The sequence below is a fragment of the Marmota monax genome, unplaced genomic scaffold, assembly GCF_021218885.2.
Source record: "Marmota monax isolate L192 unplaced genomic scaffold, Marmota_monax_Labrador192_F-V1.1 WCK01_AAM20220418_F8-fsc00008, whole genome shotgun sequence".
Taxonomy (NCBI): domain Eukaryota; kingdom Metazoa; phylum Chordata; class Mammalia; order Rodentia; family Sciuridae; genus Marmota; species Marmota monax.
This window is the reverse complement of record NW_026694432.1, coordinates 26577892-26595002: the sequence shown is the minus strand read 5'-3', so window position 1 is coordinate 26595002 and position 17111 is coordinate 26577892. Positions and strand designations below refer to the sequence as shown.

General features: G+C 60.1%; 1 protein-coding gene across 2 annotated transcripts in view; it reads right to left on the bottom strand.

The window, feature by feature from the left end:
• The window catches only part of Iffo2 (intermediate filament family orphan 2), a 41764-nt gene extending 25851 nt beyond the window's left edge, over window positions 1–15913 (bottom strand). For both annotated transcript variants that reach the window (XM_046469071.2, XM_058571112.1), the window contains exon 1: window positions 14954–15913. In XM_046469071.2, coding sequence (XP_046325027.1) covers window positions 14954–15609 — 656 coding nt within the window. In that variant the 5' untranslated portion in view covers window positions 15610–15913. The remainder of the gene's footprint in view (window positions 1–14953) is intronic.
• Between the last annotated feature and the right edge of the window lie 1198 nt (window positions 15914–17111).

The window sequence follows — 17111 nt, the reverse complement described above, 5'->3', positions numbered from 1 at the left end:
CCACCTCCAGACGCTCTGGCACCAGACGGACCTGGAGGGAGCCCATCTCGGCCGCCCCCAGCTGTGGTCCCATGAAGTGACTTTCCTCTCTGAGCCTCGGTTTTCTCATCTGTAAAATGGGGGTCACCACAGTACCCCCCTGGGTTGTGAGGAGCGACAGGACCACAGTCACCCAGCGCCTCGGATTAGCATGTTCCTCTTAGCGCAGCCCCACGTCCAGCTTGGGAGGGTGTCACAGCCCCAGGCCGGCTGGGATGCGCCTCTCCTCCCCGCGGGGTGCTGCCTCGTGTCCCCAGTCCCCACTGCCCAGCACACAGCGGACCCTGCACTGTCTCTACTGATGGGTGAGCTGGAGCCACAGGCAAGCAGGGTCCCTCATGAGTCCCACTCTACTTCCACTGGCTTGCTGTGTGACACTGAGCCTGTCTCTGCACCTCTCTGGGCCTGTCTGCACGAGCTGACTCTCCTCTCCTGGGGAGACCCTGTGTGCCAGCTACTCCAGGGCAGTTGGGCGAGTGGCCAGAAGACAGCCTGCCCAGGCCTGGCCTAGCGGGGACAGACAGCAGGTTCCATGCACACCCTGACGGGTCTCCTCCTGGTGACTTTGCCTTGGGACAGATGGGACGCAGTGTGGTGTCTGCCAGGCCAGATGGCCAGGCTGGCCCGAGGGGCCAGGACACCAGCTGGGCGTCCAGCCCTGGCGGGCAGGACTACTTAACCCCTTCCTGCCCTGGCCGCGGAAATGGTGTCCCCCTCACACACATGAGGACCTCCCTGGGGGCAAAAGGGAGTCTGGGAGGCCGTGTGACAACAGGGAGCCACGGGACAGTGAGGCAGGGAGGAGGTGCCACAGCACCTGAGCGCGGCCCAGGACGCTTCACCAGCAGGACCCTGTCTGGGCCACGACCGCCCACCGTCTTCACCAAGCTGGAAGGTCCCCTGCCCCAACAGCAAGGATGCCACGGCCCCAGAGGGGCCCCCACTCGGCCTCGCTGACGGGACGGACCAAGGCAGGGAGTCAACCTCTCTGGGCCTCAGTTTCCCCATCCGGAGAGGCGGGACCTGGGCCACTTCCGGTGCAGACGGCCCCGACTCCAGCAGGAAGAGGCACGTGGGCTGGCGACGCGGCTCAGTGGGCAGAGCGCTTGCTGGGCTCACGCAAGGCCCTGGGTTCAAACCCCAGCGCCACACACAAAGAGGAGGACCGTGCCTCTCCAGGAACCTGCGGGATCCCAAAGGGACCAGCCTCCCTACCAGAGCGCCCCAGCTAGTGTCTGAGACGCAGGCCTGAGAGGGAGGGTGAAGGAGGTGGAGAGACCAGCACGCGCTTCCAGGGCTGCGGGGGACATGGTGTGAAGTCCAGCCACTTCCCTGCTCAGAGGAGAACCAAGCAAGGGGAAATACAGCATTCAGGATCATGGCTAGAGACCAGGAAGCACTTCCCAATAGAAAAGGCTGAAAAAGGATGAGGGACGGCATGTCTTGCATGTCTTGGGAGTCTCTGAATGCTCTTCTTGGAAGTAAGATTTTTAAGCAGGATTTGCAATGGTCCCCAACTCAAGGTGAGAGAGATTCAGAGACCCTCTGGGGCCTGCAAGGAACATGCGCACTCGGGGTTCATTCGGCCTCCTGTTGCGGATGTGCAAGGCGACGTGTCAGGGCAGGGCACAGCCAAGCGAGGCTGCAGCGGGCATCTCGGATGTGTCTCAGAGCAGAGGTTGTGGAGGATTCCAGAAAAGCTGAAGAACACATCAAAATAGCTGTGGCGGGGGGTGGGCGCTGGGTAGGAGGGCTACCAGCCAGGGGCCAGAGCGGTCAGCACGGCAGAGAAATGAGCGAGGGCTGGACTCTGCACACCTGATGAGTCCTCGCTGGGCAACCCTGAGCAAGTCGCTACCCCTCTCTGAAATAAAGGAAAGAGGGAGACTGAAGCTCTAGCACTCTTCCGCCGTGTTTGACAGTCAATTGGAAAGCTCCCCAGGAACTGGCAAGCGCCCAGTTCATTTAGGACCATCACAAAGCCCAAACATAGGGTCTGGGCACAGGGACCCCCAAAACGATGGACAGATGGATGAATATCAAGTGGGAAACACTGAAGATGAGCAGGAGGTCCTAGGTGTCCTCTGAGATGGCTCCTTACACCTGCCCACATGGCTCCCCCGGAATCACTTTCCAGTGACCACTGACTCTCCAGCATCCGGTCCCCTCTCTACCCTGTGCACACATGTGTCATACACATCGGGCAGACCGTAGGCCCCACACACATGCTCATAATCAGGGAGTCCACTCTGAATCCTGAGGAGAGGGAGGACAGCTCTGGCTCCCCCAAGCCCCGAGGTTGTCGCTGTGGCCTCACTGCATCCTGGCTCTGCAAGACACCCTCCCAGAGCCGGATGTGAAATGACACCCCTGTGCTGGGCCCCGGGCTGACCCTTGAAGTCAGAGCGCTGGTGCAGGCTCTGCACGCTCCGGCTGCCGCAGGTACCAAGTCCTCCTGCCTGCGAGGCTCCGCTTCCCGCCTGTACAAGGGGCGCCAGCACCGCTCCCTTTCAGGAGCGCGTCCGCACAGCTCTGAGCACCTCGTGGGAAAGGAGCGCGTGGGGTGTGGCTGGACCGTGAGATCTGCCTCCTCCCTGGGCAGCTGAGGCCAAGCGGGGCCTCCCAGGCTCCTGGCGCTCCCGCCTCAATCCCTCTACCTGGTTTCCCACCTGGGGGTGACGTGCCTGCACTTCAACTTGGCAGAAGCTACAAGGAGGCCTTTGTCTCAGAGCCGAAACCCTAAACCTCTGCCCTGACGTCAACCCAGGGAGAACAATGGCGAGCCAGCCTTCAATGTCACCCTCTGCCAAGGTCTGGGAGTGAGTGCTCACCGCATCCCTGAAGAGGCGTTGGTTTATGGGATCCAGGAGGAAGGGGCGGCTGGCTGCCGGGGAGCCCTGCCTCCCAGCCCCTAGAACTCCCCCGAGAAGCGGGCCGGGGACATGAGCCCATTTCTCAGCCTGGCAGAGTGAGCCTGGGAAGTCCTCCCGTGAGCTGTCTGCCAGATGCGGGTTCCGACCCAGCCGGCCCCTGCCCCACATGAGCTTCACACCAACCATGTGGCCTCCCGGGGCTGCTTCCGACCCACAGAGGAGGCTGTGGCATCCCAGGGAGGCGGGGACAGGCACAGCCGCCCCCGTCCATGCCCACCTGGAAGCCACAGGCTCCAAGCGACTCCCCGTGCCGGACACAGCCTTGACCGCGGGGTCCTGCCCTCCGGGTCACTCTGCGCCGACAGTCTGCTGGGAAGGAGGAGGACGTGACCTCCCGCGTGCTGGCCAGGCTGGGGAGAGGAAGGCCCGGACACAAAAGGCCAGGGTGCAGCTGGAAGGGGAGGAAGTAGCAGTCCTCAGTGCCGCGGCCCGGGGCTGGGGCAGCCCGGGGGGGCAGCCAGGGTGCCCGCACCACGCTTGGCACCCAGCACATGCCACCTCCCATTCCTGTGACAACCTAAGAGCTAAGGCCAACAGCCCCACTTGACAGCCGGGAGAACTGAGGCCGGGCAGGGACATGGCCCAGCGGTCCCAGCCCTCGGCGGGCACCAAGGAAGAGCAAGCGCAGCCCAAGGCTCAGGAAGGACTGGTCGACCACCTGGGGGTCCCTTGCACGGGACACCAGGGAGATGCCAGCTCTGCCCGCAGCTGCCCACCCAGCTCCCAGGCCCCAGGGCAGGGGAGAGCCTTCAAGGCAGGGGTGAAGCCCACTGTCACGTAAAACAGCGACTGTCCGGGTCTGGAGGGGGGCCTTCGTGGGGCCTGGAGGCCTGGCTTGGGCCACCCAGCTCCGGCATTCCAGGCAAGACTCCAACCCCCAACCCAGGGCTCACCCGGAGGTAGGGGGCCGGGACAGCCACCCGGGGTGGCTTGCAGCAGCCTCTGGTCTCACCAGCAGGTTTTCCACAAGAGGAAACCGAGGCAGAGAAATGATTCACCAGCACCTGGGTGGCAGGTGGGGACAGCGGTTCAGTCACCACCCCAGGAGCCCAAAGCCAGGCTGGGCTGGTGCCTTGTGTTACAAGGACACAAACCCCACCTCCCATCCAGGGGACCTCGGCCCCACAGCCCCAGGACCTGGGTCTGCTGGAGGGGCAGGGTGGGCTCCGTGGGCCTCCCCGCTCCCAGGCCCCGGGCTGTGACTTTGGTAGGCGGCTCTTCACCCCCAGTGCTCGGGCTGCTGGGAGACGGAGGCAGCCCCAGGGTGGGAAGGCCTGGTCCACGCCCCCTGCTGTGTGACCCCAGGAAGCTTCTCTCCCATGGGCCTCTCTGTTCCTATCTGCACAGTGGTCATGGTGTGTGTGTGTGGGGGGCTGACAGAAACACTGCAAGACAAACACCTGGGTCGGTCAGAAGGACGGGAGGTACATCTGCCTGTGGAGGATGGCGGGAATGGTTGTGCCTGGAGGCAGAGGAATGGATGAAATGACCTTAGGGAGTACTCAGGCCCTCTGGGCTGAAAGACACAGGCACCTGGGAGGCCAAGGGAGTAGGTGAGCAGACCGGCCCCCACCTGCCCCCCACCTGTGTGTGACCCGAGGCCTTGGCCCCCATAGCCCACACTGACCTCACGGCCTCCTGGCCTCACCTTGATGTTGAGAGCCCGGGCCACAGTGCAAGAGGTGGCCAGAGGCGAGGTCCCGACCTTGGGGGTTCTGAGTCCCCAGAGTAGAGACGGAGGCTCTGACTCTGCTCACACGTACGCGTACACACAGACGTGACGTGAGCACGTGCACACACACCCAGGGTGCTCGGAGCCCCAGCAGCAAGAGCCACACAGCAGCCTGGTGTCTGGCTGGGGGACAGGATGCCCCCTCAGCCGGGGTGAGAGCCAGCCACCAGGACAGAAACCAGAACAGCACGAGGAAGAAGGGGAAGAGGGGCCGGAGGGGACCAGGGGTAGCCAGAGCAGGGAGGCCGAGAGGACGGAGGCGAAGAGCGGAAGAGGACAGTGCACACCAGCTGGGCACAGGCAGCGGTGCCCGCCCGCCCCACAGCCTCCCCTCCAGGCCTCTGCGCAGGCCGCCGTCCACCTGCACCTTCCTCCTCCTCTACTCCGACCACAGCCCCGGGCACAGCTCTCCAGCAAGCCTCCCTGACTGGCCCTGCTCAGGCCCAGGGGCTCTCTGGACTCCTGGGGCTGGGGCACCCAGGGACCTTCTGGTGCTGACTGCAGCATGCCTCTCCCGGAGCTTCCCCGCCCCATCCCCAGGAGGCCTTCCTCCCCTGACCAGAGGGGGCCGGGCAAAGAGAGGCACCAGAAGGGTCCTGGGAAGAAGTACTGACCTGGCCCTGAGAGGAGTCTGTCTGCCGGGGAATCTCACAAGGTCCACTAAGACCCGCAGCTCTTCCCTTCCCCCGAGATGGTCAACAGGAGGCAGGGAGCCAAGAACTGTCTTAAAATAATCCGAGTAATAAAAATGGCCGAGTAAGAGGGTGGAAGGCACCATCCCCACTGCAGGGGCCTCTCTCCATCCGGCAGCAGACAGCGGGGCGGGGGCTGTGAGAGCCCACACATCCCGCAGTCAGGGCACGCGAGCAGAGATGGCTGAGCAAGCATCTTGGTCACAGCTGGGAGACAGCCCCTCCCCACATGGCCACGTGCAGGGGCTTCTACCCAGGCCAAAGCCCAACAGCATGGTGAGAGCAGAGTGCGCACCCCCATTTCACAGACGTGAAAACAGAGGCTCAGAGGGGGTGTGCGACAAGTGTGCCCCACTCTAGGCTCGCCTCCCTCAGCCACCTCTGGTGCTCAGTATCAGCACCTCGAAAATGGGCCAGATGGCTTCCCACTCGCAGGGCTGGCTCAGTGTGAGGTTCCAGGGACTCAATGTGTGTAAACTGCTCTGAATGGAGCCTGGCCAGGAGGCAAGGCCAGAAATACTTGTTTAACCAATTAAAACTAACAAATGTTCCTGACAGGCCTGTAAGGAGGCTGAGGCAGGAGGATCGCAGTTCAAGGCCAGCCTCAGCAACAGCGAGGCACTAAGCCAGTCAGTGAGACCCTGTCTCTAAATAAAATGCAGAATAGGGCTGGGATGGGGCTCAGTGGTTGAGGGGACCCTGGTTCAATCCCCGGTACCCAAAAAAAGAAAAAAAAAGTGTTTATCAGGCTCCTGGGATGCACAGGCACTACTTGAGCAGGTGCCTAACCTGTGACGCTGCCACACGGTATGACACATTTCCCTTGGTCCCCAGACTCTGAGTTCCGGAGAGCAGGGGCTGTGTCCGTTTCCCCTGGTGGCCAGCACGGGGCCTGGTGCAGTGAGTGACCAGCCGCTGGCTTCTCAGACACCACACCCAGAAGTCTCGTCTTCCCCAAGAAGAGGCACGAAATGACGGTAACAGGTTCCCTGTGGCCTGGTAAAGTGCATGGCGCTGATCAAAAGCACAAGTTAGGCGTCCCCAGCCCACGGCGGAGGCCAGCCTCCATCCTGCCCCTGATGCCCAGTGCTGCCTCCTGGCTGTCATCAGTGAAGAACCTCAAGTCACTGCTCTGGGGACACCTTGGGGCTGGGCAGGACAATAGGAGCACACCCCAGAGCCCAGTCTCACAGCCCTGCAGTGGACTTGGGTGAAGCTACTTCCCCCTGAGCCTGGTTTCCATCTGCCTTAGCCGGGGGCTTGCCTGAGACCCAACGGGAAGCCACTCACAGGTGTGTGTCCTGTTCCCTGTGCATCCCCCACGGGCCACACTGCCCAGCTGTGCCTCGCTCCCTGGCTGACCAGAGCTTCCCTCACCCGGCGCCCCCACCCCCACCCCGGGCACCCCCATTAGGATCCCCTCCAGAGAGCAGGGGGTGGGGAATCCGCCACCTGCCACCACCGCGATTCACTTGCTTCTCAAGAGATGATTACTGTAAAGTGACAGCAGAAAGTCTTCCTAGAGCAGCCACCGCCTCCTGTTCTGCCACCCACGTGGCAATATTGTGACAGGTGCTGGAGAGACCCTGCTTCCAGCCTGCCTCCTGCCTGCTTCAGGGTCCACCTTCACTAGCCTTCAGGTGGCATGGGACAAGGCAGCCATCCAGGAAGGGCACTGAGCTTGGTCTGGAGGTCCAGAGAGGACTCCCTGTGAGACGCAGGATGGACGACTTCACCTCTCTGAGCCTCTCCTTTGTCAGATGAGCGCGATCGCTTCCTTCCTCTGGAGATTCTCTGCTGACTACTAGTATCGTTTACAGAAGCTTGAGAGCCTCGCACTAGTAGGTGCTCAATAAACGGCAGCTGCTGAGTCAAACTGGTTTATTTTTAAATCCTTTCCCAAGATGTTTTCGTATCACACGACTGCAACTGATTTTTACACCAGCCCAAGAAGCAGAACTCATAAGAAACCTCACCCCGTTTTACAGAGGGATAAACTTGGGGGTGAGAAATTAAATGGTGCGTGCAAGATCCAGCAAAGTCACAGAGAGGACACAGTCTTCACAGGGCAACGCAAGCCCACCCCTCACGGCGCCATTCCCGGGAGGGCAAGGCAAAGCTCCAGCCACACCTCAGGCAAGTGTGGATGGGATCTGGACTCCACAGGATCCCAGCAGCCCCGGGCCACCACCCAGGGGCTCAGCCAGGCTGCAACCCTCGAAAGAGCCAGCAGCCCCTGCCAGGCTGACCACTGGGTGAAGCTGGCTTCTCGCTATTTTTTTGATTTACATTTATGGGTGCTGAGGATGGAACCCAGTGCCTCGTGCGTCTAGGTGAGCGCTCTACCGCTGAGCCACAACCCAGCGCCAACTACCTTCTCTTGTGCTGGGGACTAGAGTGAGAAACCACATCCTTCCAGGAAGCCAGGAGCCCTGTGCCCAGCCCCATCTGGCCAGGGCCCCCCAGCACCCACAGGCTGGCAAGGCCCAGAGGCCGCACAACCCACAAAGGCTGCAGGCAGAGGACGTGGGGACCACCACACCCCAACTTCCAGCAGGTGTCCCCTCAAGGGCTGGCACAGCTCCCTCTGTGCCCTGTGAGACCTTCCCAAGTGCCTCTCTTCTGAACTTGACCATGGACACACACAACACTCTGCAGCTCTGAGGGTCTTCTGACCCCTCCCACGACCTCAGGCCACAGGACCTGGCATCCCCACTTCACAGACGAGGAAACTGAGACCCAGAGGCAAAGCGCCCAGCCCCTGCTCACTGAGCCTTTCCCTCCTGGGCTGGGCCCAAGCAGGGGGCACCAGGCTCTGGGCTTCCTTTGAATTCATGGAGCTGATGCGCTGGGACTAAATCCTAGGTCTGCTGATCCTTCCCTCCACGCACAGCTGGATCCCCGTGTCATCTCCATGTCCCCAGTCCCTCGGTGCCTACTGCCTGCTGCAGCCAGACTCTCCTTCACCCGCAAATATTTACTCAGCGTGGACTCTGGCCGGCCCGGCGGGGGCTCTGCAAAGAAGAAAGCCCAGGAGCCGGCTCCATGGCGCCCAGGCCACGGTGGGCACATCCCGGCTGCTAGGATTCAGGCTGCAGCGCAGGAAGAGGTGGGCGCTTGGGGGCCCCCCCAAGGAGAAGAAGTCAGCCGCACGCTCCTCAGCCTGAGCACGGGACGGTGGCTTCCTGGCCTGCCCCAGCCTCCCACCATCTGTGACAGCCGGGTGTTCTCTCCCGCTGGAGTCCAGTCCCAAGCCTGCGAGTGCAAAGTGCGCGCCCTCCGTGTCACCAGCAGCGCCGCGATCGATGCTCCTGGAAGTCGATGCGGCTGCTCGCAGCCAGGGCATGCTCAGACCGGCCTACCCTTCTGTGTCCTTCAAACCCGACACGTGGGGGGATTCGGGCCTAGACTGAAAGAGAGCGGGGGGGGGGGGGGGGGAGGGTGCGTGTGCACATGAGCGTGTTGCACATGAGCGTGTTGCACATGAGAGCCGCGACTGTGCACACGTGCTGGGGGCAGGGCCGCGCATCCGGTGGCCAGGCAGAGCCCCGCCCGCATTCCTCCCAGCAGGAATCTCGGTGTCAGCTGTCTCCGGCTTCCTCCTCTGCTTTTCTGGGACCAGGGTCCCACCCCTCCTCTAGCTGGAGGCTCTGAGAATCCTTCCCAAATTTGTCCCCAGAGAGAAGAATGCCAGCCCGGCCCAGAGACTCCGGCATATGGTTCTCGGGCGAACCGAGGGCCTCGACGGGGGTTCGCTGTGTTTTTAAGAGGCGGTTGGGAGAAAGGGCTGGGAGCAGAGATTTCCGGAGGCACAAATCACTGCTCAGAGTAGGCCCAAGGCCCTCCTGAGAGCAGGACAAAGCGGCAGCCCTTCTCAGCCCTTCTCCGTCCGCCCCCAGCACCACCTCTGGCGCCTTCCATGGACAGAGCGCAGCGACTGTCCCGAGATGGATTTGTTGGGCAGTCCAGGGCTGTGCCCAGAAACCCTCATAAATTAAGGGAAGAGACTTTGCCAGGGGAAGAGGGGTGGGCTGAGAGGAGGACACACAAGGAGCTTCCAAGGCCCTGGGCCCTCACGCAGGAGCTTATTAACTCCTTCCCAAGCCCTGGGGAGCAACACCAGAATCCCTCCTTACAGAGGAGGCAGCACTGGCTCAGGCAGCTCAGAGAGGCCAAGCAACTGGCCCTGAGTCACACAGAAGGTGGCACAACAGGAACTCCAACTGTTTTGTACCACCCCAAGCCGCCCTGAAGGGAAATTGGAAATAATGAATTCATGGCCGGCAGGCGGGCAGGCGGGCAGGCCTGTACTCCCAGCAGCTGGGCAGGAGGCTGAGGCAGGAGGATCGTGAGTTCAAAGCCAGGCCCAGCAGAAGTCAGGCACTAAGCTACTCAGTGAGACCCTGTCTCTAAATAAAAAACACAAAACAGGGCTGGGGGTGCGGCTCAGTGGTCAAGGCCCCTGAGATCAACCCCCAGTACCAAAAAAGAAAGAAAGAAAAAATTCGTAGCGTTGGACTTCAGAGAGAATAAACAGTGTCCACGGAAGCAGCAGAGAACGGAGCCTATGAGCCGTGTTTGGGTCCCGGGCATTCAGGGGCCAGCACCCACCTGCTGGAGGGCCTCCCTGGGCGGGATGGGAAAAGGCAGGGGACACTCCAGCTGCCCACTCACCATCCAATTTGGAGACCTCCATTCTGGCTGACAGCCCAGCCCCTTCCGGCTCAAGGTCAGAAATAGCTGTGACAAAAGTTCCTCCCACCCCAGAAAGGGGATTTAAAAAAAAAAAAAATGCTTAAAACAGACACATGAGAAAGTGCAGGACCTTTTCTAAGTCCCGGCTGCAAACAGCTAGTATCAGGGCAGGGAACCCGGCTCGCTTGGCTCTGGGGGTCCTGCTGGGCCCTGGTTTCCCCACCTCTAAAGCGAAAGCCCCAACTGGCCCGGCCCAGCCCAGACGGGAACTTCCTCAGACAGTCCAGTCGCTGGGGAGTCAGATGCACACAGGGCTGCGGGGTTGACGGGGCCTTTCCCGCTGCACTGTCCCCAGAATCGCCCAGGCACCCTGCTGTGGGCCCCACCAGCCCCGATGATCACAGTGGCCCCTCTTAACTCTCAAGTGACCCTCCAATTCACCCCAGGTCCCAAGGGAAAACCAATCTTGCCAACACAGCCTCCCACATACCTGCTCGGAAGGGAACTAGGCCCCCACTCCCAATCACACTGGGCCTGAAGTCCAGGAGGGCTGCAGGAGCACCAGACCCCGTGAAAGTCCCCGTGCCCCACAGGCAGCCAGGCCAGCACAGCCCTGGGCCACCGCCCCAGCACCACGCTCTCAGAGGGAACTTTTTCTCAACAAACTCAAAGAGTTCCTGATTCCAGAGCCAAACTGTTTAAACTGTTCAGCATGAGCACTGCCTATGCCCCAAGCCTGGACCCTAGCCACGCAGAGGCAAGAGGGACGGGGATGCCCAGAACAAAGAAGGACCACAGAAAGCACACGTCAGAAAGATCAGGCAGAAAAATCACCATAACCTAGATTTTGTGTCACAGACCCGAACCACAGAGCGGGCTGAAGGGATTACCCAAAGGAACCCCTTCCCGTAAAGGTGGATGACCTGAGGCCCAGAGAGGGCAGCCGTTGCCCCAGGGTCACACAGCACACAGCGGTAGAACTGGACCTGGAATCCAGGTCTCCTTGATGTCAACTGAGAAAACTCTCCTGTTTAAAGTTCAGATAAGTTCAGCAGGAATCTCCCAGGGAAAAGCCCCCAGCTTTCAAACTCAGAACAGGATATTTTGGTGACACTGGTGGGTGACAGAGGAGTGTGTTTGTTTTGGTTTCCAGATCAACGCTTGACAACCTTGCGCTCCATACAGTCTCAGTGACCACATTTACCACGTGGTAAATGGTTGGTTGGGCCGAGGGGAAACCAAAGGAGTGGTGAGCAGGGCCGGGGCCGGGCAGCCCGGCCAGAAGCTCTGCCTGGGCTGATGTTCCCTAAACATGGTGGAGCAGGCTGATGGTCCTGAGAGGGTAGCAGGGGCGACTCTTTAAATTTACACTACAGGGGAAGGTGCAGGCAAACGCATGAGCGGTCGGGTTTACACGCCGCTCAGCAAGGAAAAGACACGTGAGCCTCAGAAACCAGACATGAAAGACGACACAGAGCACAAAGCCACTACCGTGAAATGTCCAGGAAGGGCACATCGACACACAGAGAGCAGGTCCCGACTGTGCAGCGGGCAGGGATGGCGACCGTCTACACACAGCCACGAAGGGTGTCGGGGGATGGAGGATTCTAAATCTGGCCTGTGCAGATGGCTGACAATTCTGGGCCTTTTCTTAAAGTCATTAATATACTTCAAATGGGTGACTTTCTTCCATGATATGCAAATTAGACCTCAATAAAGCCGGTAAGCTACTTCACTTAAGTAACCGTACAGGGGTCGCACATGAATAGGGCCACAAATCATGGAGGTGGGACTTGAAGAACACTGAGTTGCACACACCAGGAAGCCAGTGGGGGCCCCTGAGGCTGTGGGTTCCTCCAGGTGACCACAGGCACATGGGACATGCCCTTTCCTAGACAGGCTCCCTCCATTGGTCACCACTGAGGAGTGCACGCTAGACTTCCTGGGAGGAGCGGAGGCCTTAGTGGCCAATCCTGGTCTCATCTCCCAGACCTGGCTCCTCTCGTGGGAAGGGGGACAGAGGTAGGCCAGGAGCTTCGACTCGACTTTCATATTGTCAAGGCTGGGAAAACCCTTTGAAATCGTGTAGCCACTGTTTTTCAAACTATTTTTTTTTAAGTTGATCATATATCTACCCTCCTCCCCCCAAAGAAAATTCTTATGAAAAACCCCAATATATCAACAAATAAAAACAGAATGTTACATATTTACATTTCTATTGTCGGCTCAAGTACCTAACAGTCACCTATTCTCAATTCAATCAGTGCAACTGATTAATCTATTTTGATGCATTAACATCGAGGACGGGGACTAGGGATGACAGTTCCACATCCAGTTGAATTCCATCTCCAGTTTGGGCTGCAGAGCATGAAAGAAATCCTGAGGCACACAGGTAAGGGGCTGGGAGAGGGAATCGTGCTCCGCAGTTTGCATGGGAATCTCGAAACACCCTCAGAAAAACAGACAGGGGGAAAGAGGGACCTTGAGGTCAACTGTGAACAAGTTACACATTAGTGGAATCCAGGAAGTCAACACCAAGAACTTAAAAGAGAGGACATTTTTTGTGACTGTATTAACATTGTAACAAAGCTGTTAAGGACATTTTTTGTAACACTTTTTTAAAACAATTTGCAGGAAATATTCAAGGAACCCCTATAGCATCGCTGAAGAAATCCAGGTCTGCAAGAAGCACAGTTCCAGCCCAAGCACCTGGCTCACAGGGAGGGAAACTGCGCCCCAGGCAGGGGGGTTGCTCACTTTGGAAAAATCCAACATGAGGCCTGAATCCACTTCAGAAAAGATGGTTCTTCCCAATGCACAAAATCATGGAGGTGGGGAAGGTATGCATGCACCCCAGAAAGGCAGAGAGAAGGACACCTGCACCCCACCTGCCCCAGGAGCGCTGGCTCATTCCAGGCCAGCGCCAAAGGCTGACATCACATCCCACGCCCTGGGTGCAACTTGAACAGATCATTGCTCAATGCCAACCCATCTCCCTCCAAGACTGGGCACAGTCTTCCCATCTCCTAGTACCCAGGTCCGCAGAGCACACACACCATTAGACAAACACAAGGCAAGTCTGTGGGATGACGATGACGACATGGTCAACAGCAGCAGACAGGAGGGCCCGGCCCACCCCTCCCTGAGTTTCACCATGGAAAGCATCTTACCCTGACCCACCCAGACAGGGCTGATCACCAGGGCCAGAGGGGTGGCCTCCTTATAAAAGCATCAGGCCATTCTCAAGTCCTCCAGAGAGAAAGGAACCCCAGAAGGAAGCTCACCACCCTGCACTGCCAGCTCCAGACAGTTCTGCTCCTGTTGGCTGGACAAAGTGTCTGTCATCATTAACGAATCCACCTAGTTACTTTTCTTTTGGAGGTACTGGGGATTAAACCAGGTACTCCCACATGTTAGGCAAGCACTCTACCACTGAGCTACACCCCTAGCTCTTTATTTTGACAGTTGCACTAAGTTGCCCAGACCTGCCTTGAACTTGCAATCCTCCTGCCTCAGCGGCCTGAGTAGGTGGGATTATAGGAGTGCACCACCTCACCCAGCCCCTCAATTACCCTGTACCTTGAAAAAAACCAGCAGCATCCTACTCTGCCCTCGAGCACTATGGTGTATTTCATTATTCCCATTTCTCTGATGAGCACACTGGCTTGAGAGTGGTTTAACCATCTCTCTGGCGGGTGATGGAGCTGGCATTAGAATCCTTCCCAGTAGCTAGCCTGCTCAGTGGGGGATGAAGGAAGGAGACTTTGTCCAGCTCCTTCAGCAGACATTAAGGAGAGAACGAAAAGTCTTTCTGGATTCCGAGCCATGTCTCCAAGAGCTGTCCACATCTGAGACAGCAGCCCAGGGCCAGAGGCCCCTCCCCCATCCAGGCCTGAGATGCTGCAGATAGACCCCACTCATCAGAAAGCTAAGCAGACCTTATTGTCAATCAAGACACAGGCGGGAAGCAATGTCAGTTTTCCAGCCAGAGAATCAGGGCTGGGCAGGAACACACTAGCCAGTCCTGCAAGCAGTGTGTCCCTCACCTCTAGCCAGAGTCTGTGGTCTGGGTCCATCTAATGTCCAGTCTTCAGATCCAAGGTTATCTCCTGGTGGGTACCTTTAGGGCTGAGTTCACTGGGGCTCAATAAACTATGAGACTTGGAAAGCGTGGAGAAGAGAAGGCATTTTTAAAAGCTCATGGCCAGTGTGATGTAGTTATGGTTCTCCAGCCCAGGAGCTGGACCTTATGGAACCGGAACAAGACAGAGGGGTAGGGAGAGATCCGTCCGTTTTCACACACATTATGTCATTAAATTCAAAAAACAAAGGCAGTGGGTTAGTTAAGAGATTTTTCTTTTCGCCCATTCAGGCAGGGAGCCTACCTCCCACATCCTTGGGGAAATACCTAGGTTGGGAGACAGACTAGCCAGGCGCAAAGTCACTGAATCAAATCCTGACTTCACCGGGTATTAGCCCAGTCTCCTGGGTCAAGTCACTTGGCATCTCTGCACCTCAGCTTCCTCATCTGCAAAATGGGGGTTGCGCTACCTCACAGTCTGCACCGCCGAGAGGACAAAAATGAGATCACATACAACACCGCGGACCATTACGTCCCATAGATAACAACGTGCGTGGAGCAGTGAGGGCGCCGAGGTATCCCCAACCGTAGTCAGCGCCACCCCCATTCTTGATCTAGATAACAGTCCTCCCAGCGCTTGTATAGCGCTCTGCAAACACAGCTTAGAGCCCACCTGCCAGGACCAGCTGCCCGCCCTGCCCTCCTGCGCACACGTTCCACAGCTGCCTGGACCTGGACGCCCCCTCCCAGGGAGAGGCGGGGGAGGGGCGGCCCCACTCACCTCCGCTTGTACTCGTCGCGCTCGCGCTTCACCTTGGCCAGCACATTGTAGAGCGCGCGGATCTCTGGCGTGATGGTGTCAATCTGCACGCCCACGCCGTCGGGGTGCACCCAGGACACGCCGGGGCCCTGCACCGTCTCCACGCCGCCGCCGCCCGTGCGCCGCACCTGCGTGTAGCTCCAAATGGTCCCGGGCAGGCGGCCGTAGTGCTGCGGGTGCGAGCCGCCGCCGGGGGGCAGGCAGCCCAGGGCCACGGCATTGGCGTTGGCGCCGGGCGCCGGGCCGCTGCCGTGTCCGCCGCCAGGCACTGGTGGCCGCAGCAGCTCAGGCCCCGTCTGCACCGCCTGCTCGCGGGAGAAGGTCTTGTAGCGCAGCCGCCGATCCCGCTCGCTCTGCTGCTGCTCCAGCTGCTTCTCCAGCAGCCGGTTGCGCCGCTCCAGCTCGTGCACCTTGGCCAGGAAGCAGCGGAAGCGCACGTTGAGCCCCTTGAGGAGGTGGATGTTGGAGCCCAGGTCGTCTCGCAGCGCTGCCGTCACCGGCGACGGCCCTGGTCCGGCCCCACCGCCACCGCCGCCGCCGCCGGGGCAGCCGCCGCCGCCGCCCGGCGGGCAGCCGAAGGCCAAGGCCATCTCCCCGAAGAGCAGCGAGTTCACCATGCGCCGGCTGCGTGGCTCAGGGCCCCGGACCCGCGGCTCCAGGTGAGGCTCCAGCTCCGGGCAGGGCTCCCGGCGCGGCCGGGCCAGGGCAGGCGCGGGCTCCAGCGCGGCCGGCCGGGCGGTTCCAGATGCGCGCCAGATGCGGCCTTCGCGGCGACGGCCGGCTAGACTGCCCCCGGATGTGGGCGCCGAGACGAAGGACGGGACGCGGCCGCTCCTCGGGCCGCGGTGCAGGCCGCGGTGACGGCACGAGACCAGTAAGGGTCGCGGGTCCCACCGCCCGGGCTGTCAGAGACGCTGTGAAGGGGCCAGCGGGCTGTCAGAGACGCTGTGAAGGGGCCGCGGCTGGCGCACGCAGAGGACTCTCGGCCGGCACTACCCGCTCTGCGGCGGCCCCTCCCACTGCAGACGCTGTCCCCGCCCCCGGCCTGGCCACGCCCACCCCTCCTCCCTCTGCGGCGTTCCCTTCGCAGAAGCTCCTCCCCCGAGGCCCGCAGGGCCGGGCCACGCCCACAGGCCTGAGGCTCCTCCCACTCCCCCCGGCTCCGCCGCTTTCTTGGCGCAGTGGACCCGCTGCCGCAGCTCTGGCTCCTCCCAGCTCCCCGGCTGGACCACGCCCTCCCCTGCGTCCAGTCCTGCTAACCCGCACAGCTCGGGTTCTCTGCCGGTGAACGCCGGCCGCAGACCTGCACCAGGGACCTGGTTAGCTGGAACCGCCGCAGAGCCAGTCCGGCCTCTTAAAGGGGCCGGCAGCCTCGGCAGCGCTCGCTTCCCCCTTTAGGGACTCCCCTCCCCCATCTCCCCCGTCTTGTCCGCTGGGGAGGCCCCATTTCTCTGACCTCTCCCATCCCAAATTTCCCTACCCAAAATTCCACGGAGGTAGGTGACCACGGCCTGGAAGGGCTGAGGGACCACAGCATGCGAAGGTACATCAGCACCCACCCCCACTCCGTCTTGGGACAGCTTAGATGGCCCTTCCCAGCTTAAAGCAGCGCTTCCGCCCGCACGTCCCCCATGCGGCGGATCCCGGCTCCTAGGCTCCTGGGCTGCTGGCTGCGGGCCTCTTAGTCCCGAGATCTGCCGGGACACTGCTCGCCTGCTCGCACCCAGGCTAGTACCCGGGCTAGTACTCACAAAGGCTCCAGGCCGCCAGGGGCGCCTGGAGAAGTAAAGCAAAGACCCTCAGAATGACACCCGCAAGCCGCGCCTGGGCCTTCTGGCGTCCCCTGAGCTGTTGACCACCTCCCCACCACTGCTCTCTCACTCTGAGATGCAGCTGAGCCCAGAGATGGGGGTCTGTCCCATTCAACCGCCCTAGCTGCAGCACCTGGGCGGAACCAGTGAGGGGGGCGCGTTCATTCATTCATTTCTTCAAAGGTTTTTGTCCATCTACCACCCTAAAGGTCAAGTTCTCCAGTCTCCTGGTGTCTCCTGGACCAATTTGCAAACATTAATATATGACAGTGATCATACTCGGTTATTGTGCCCATTTTATAGACAAG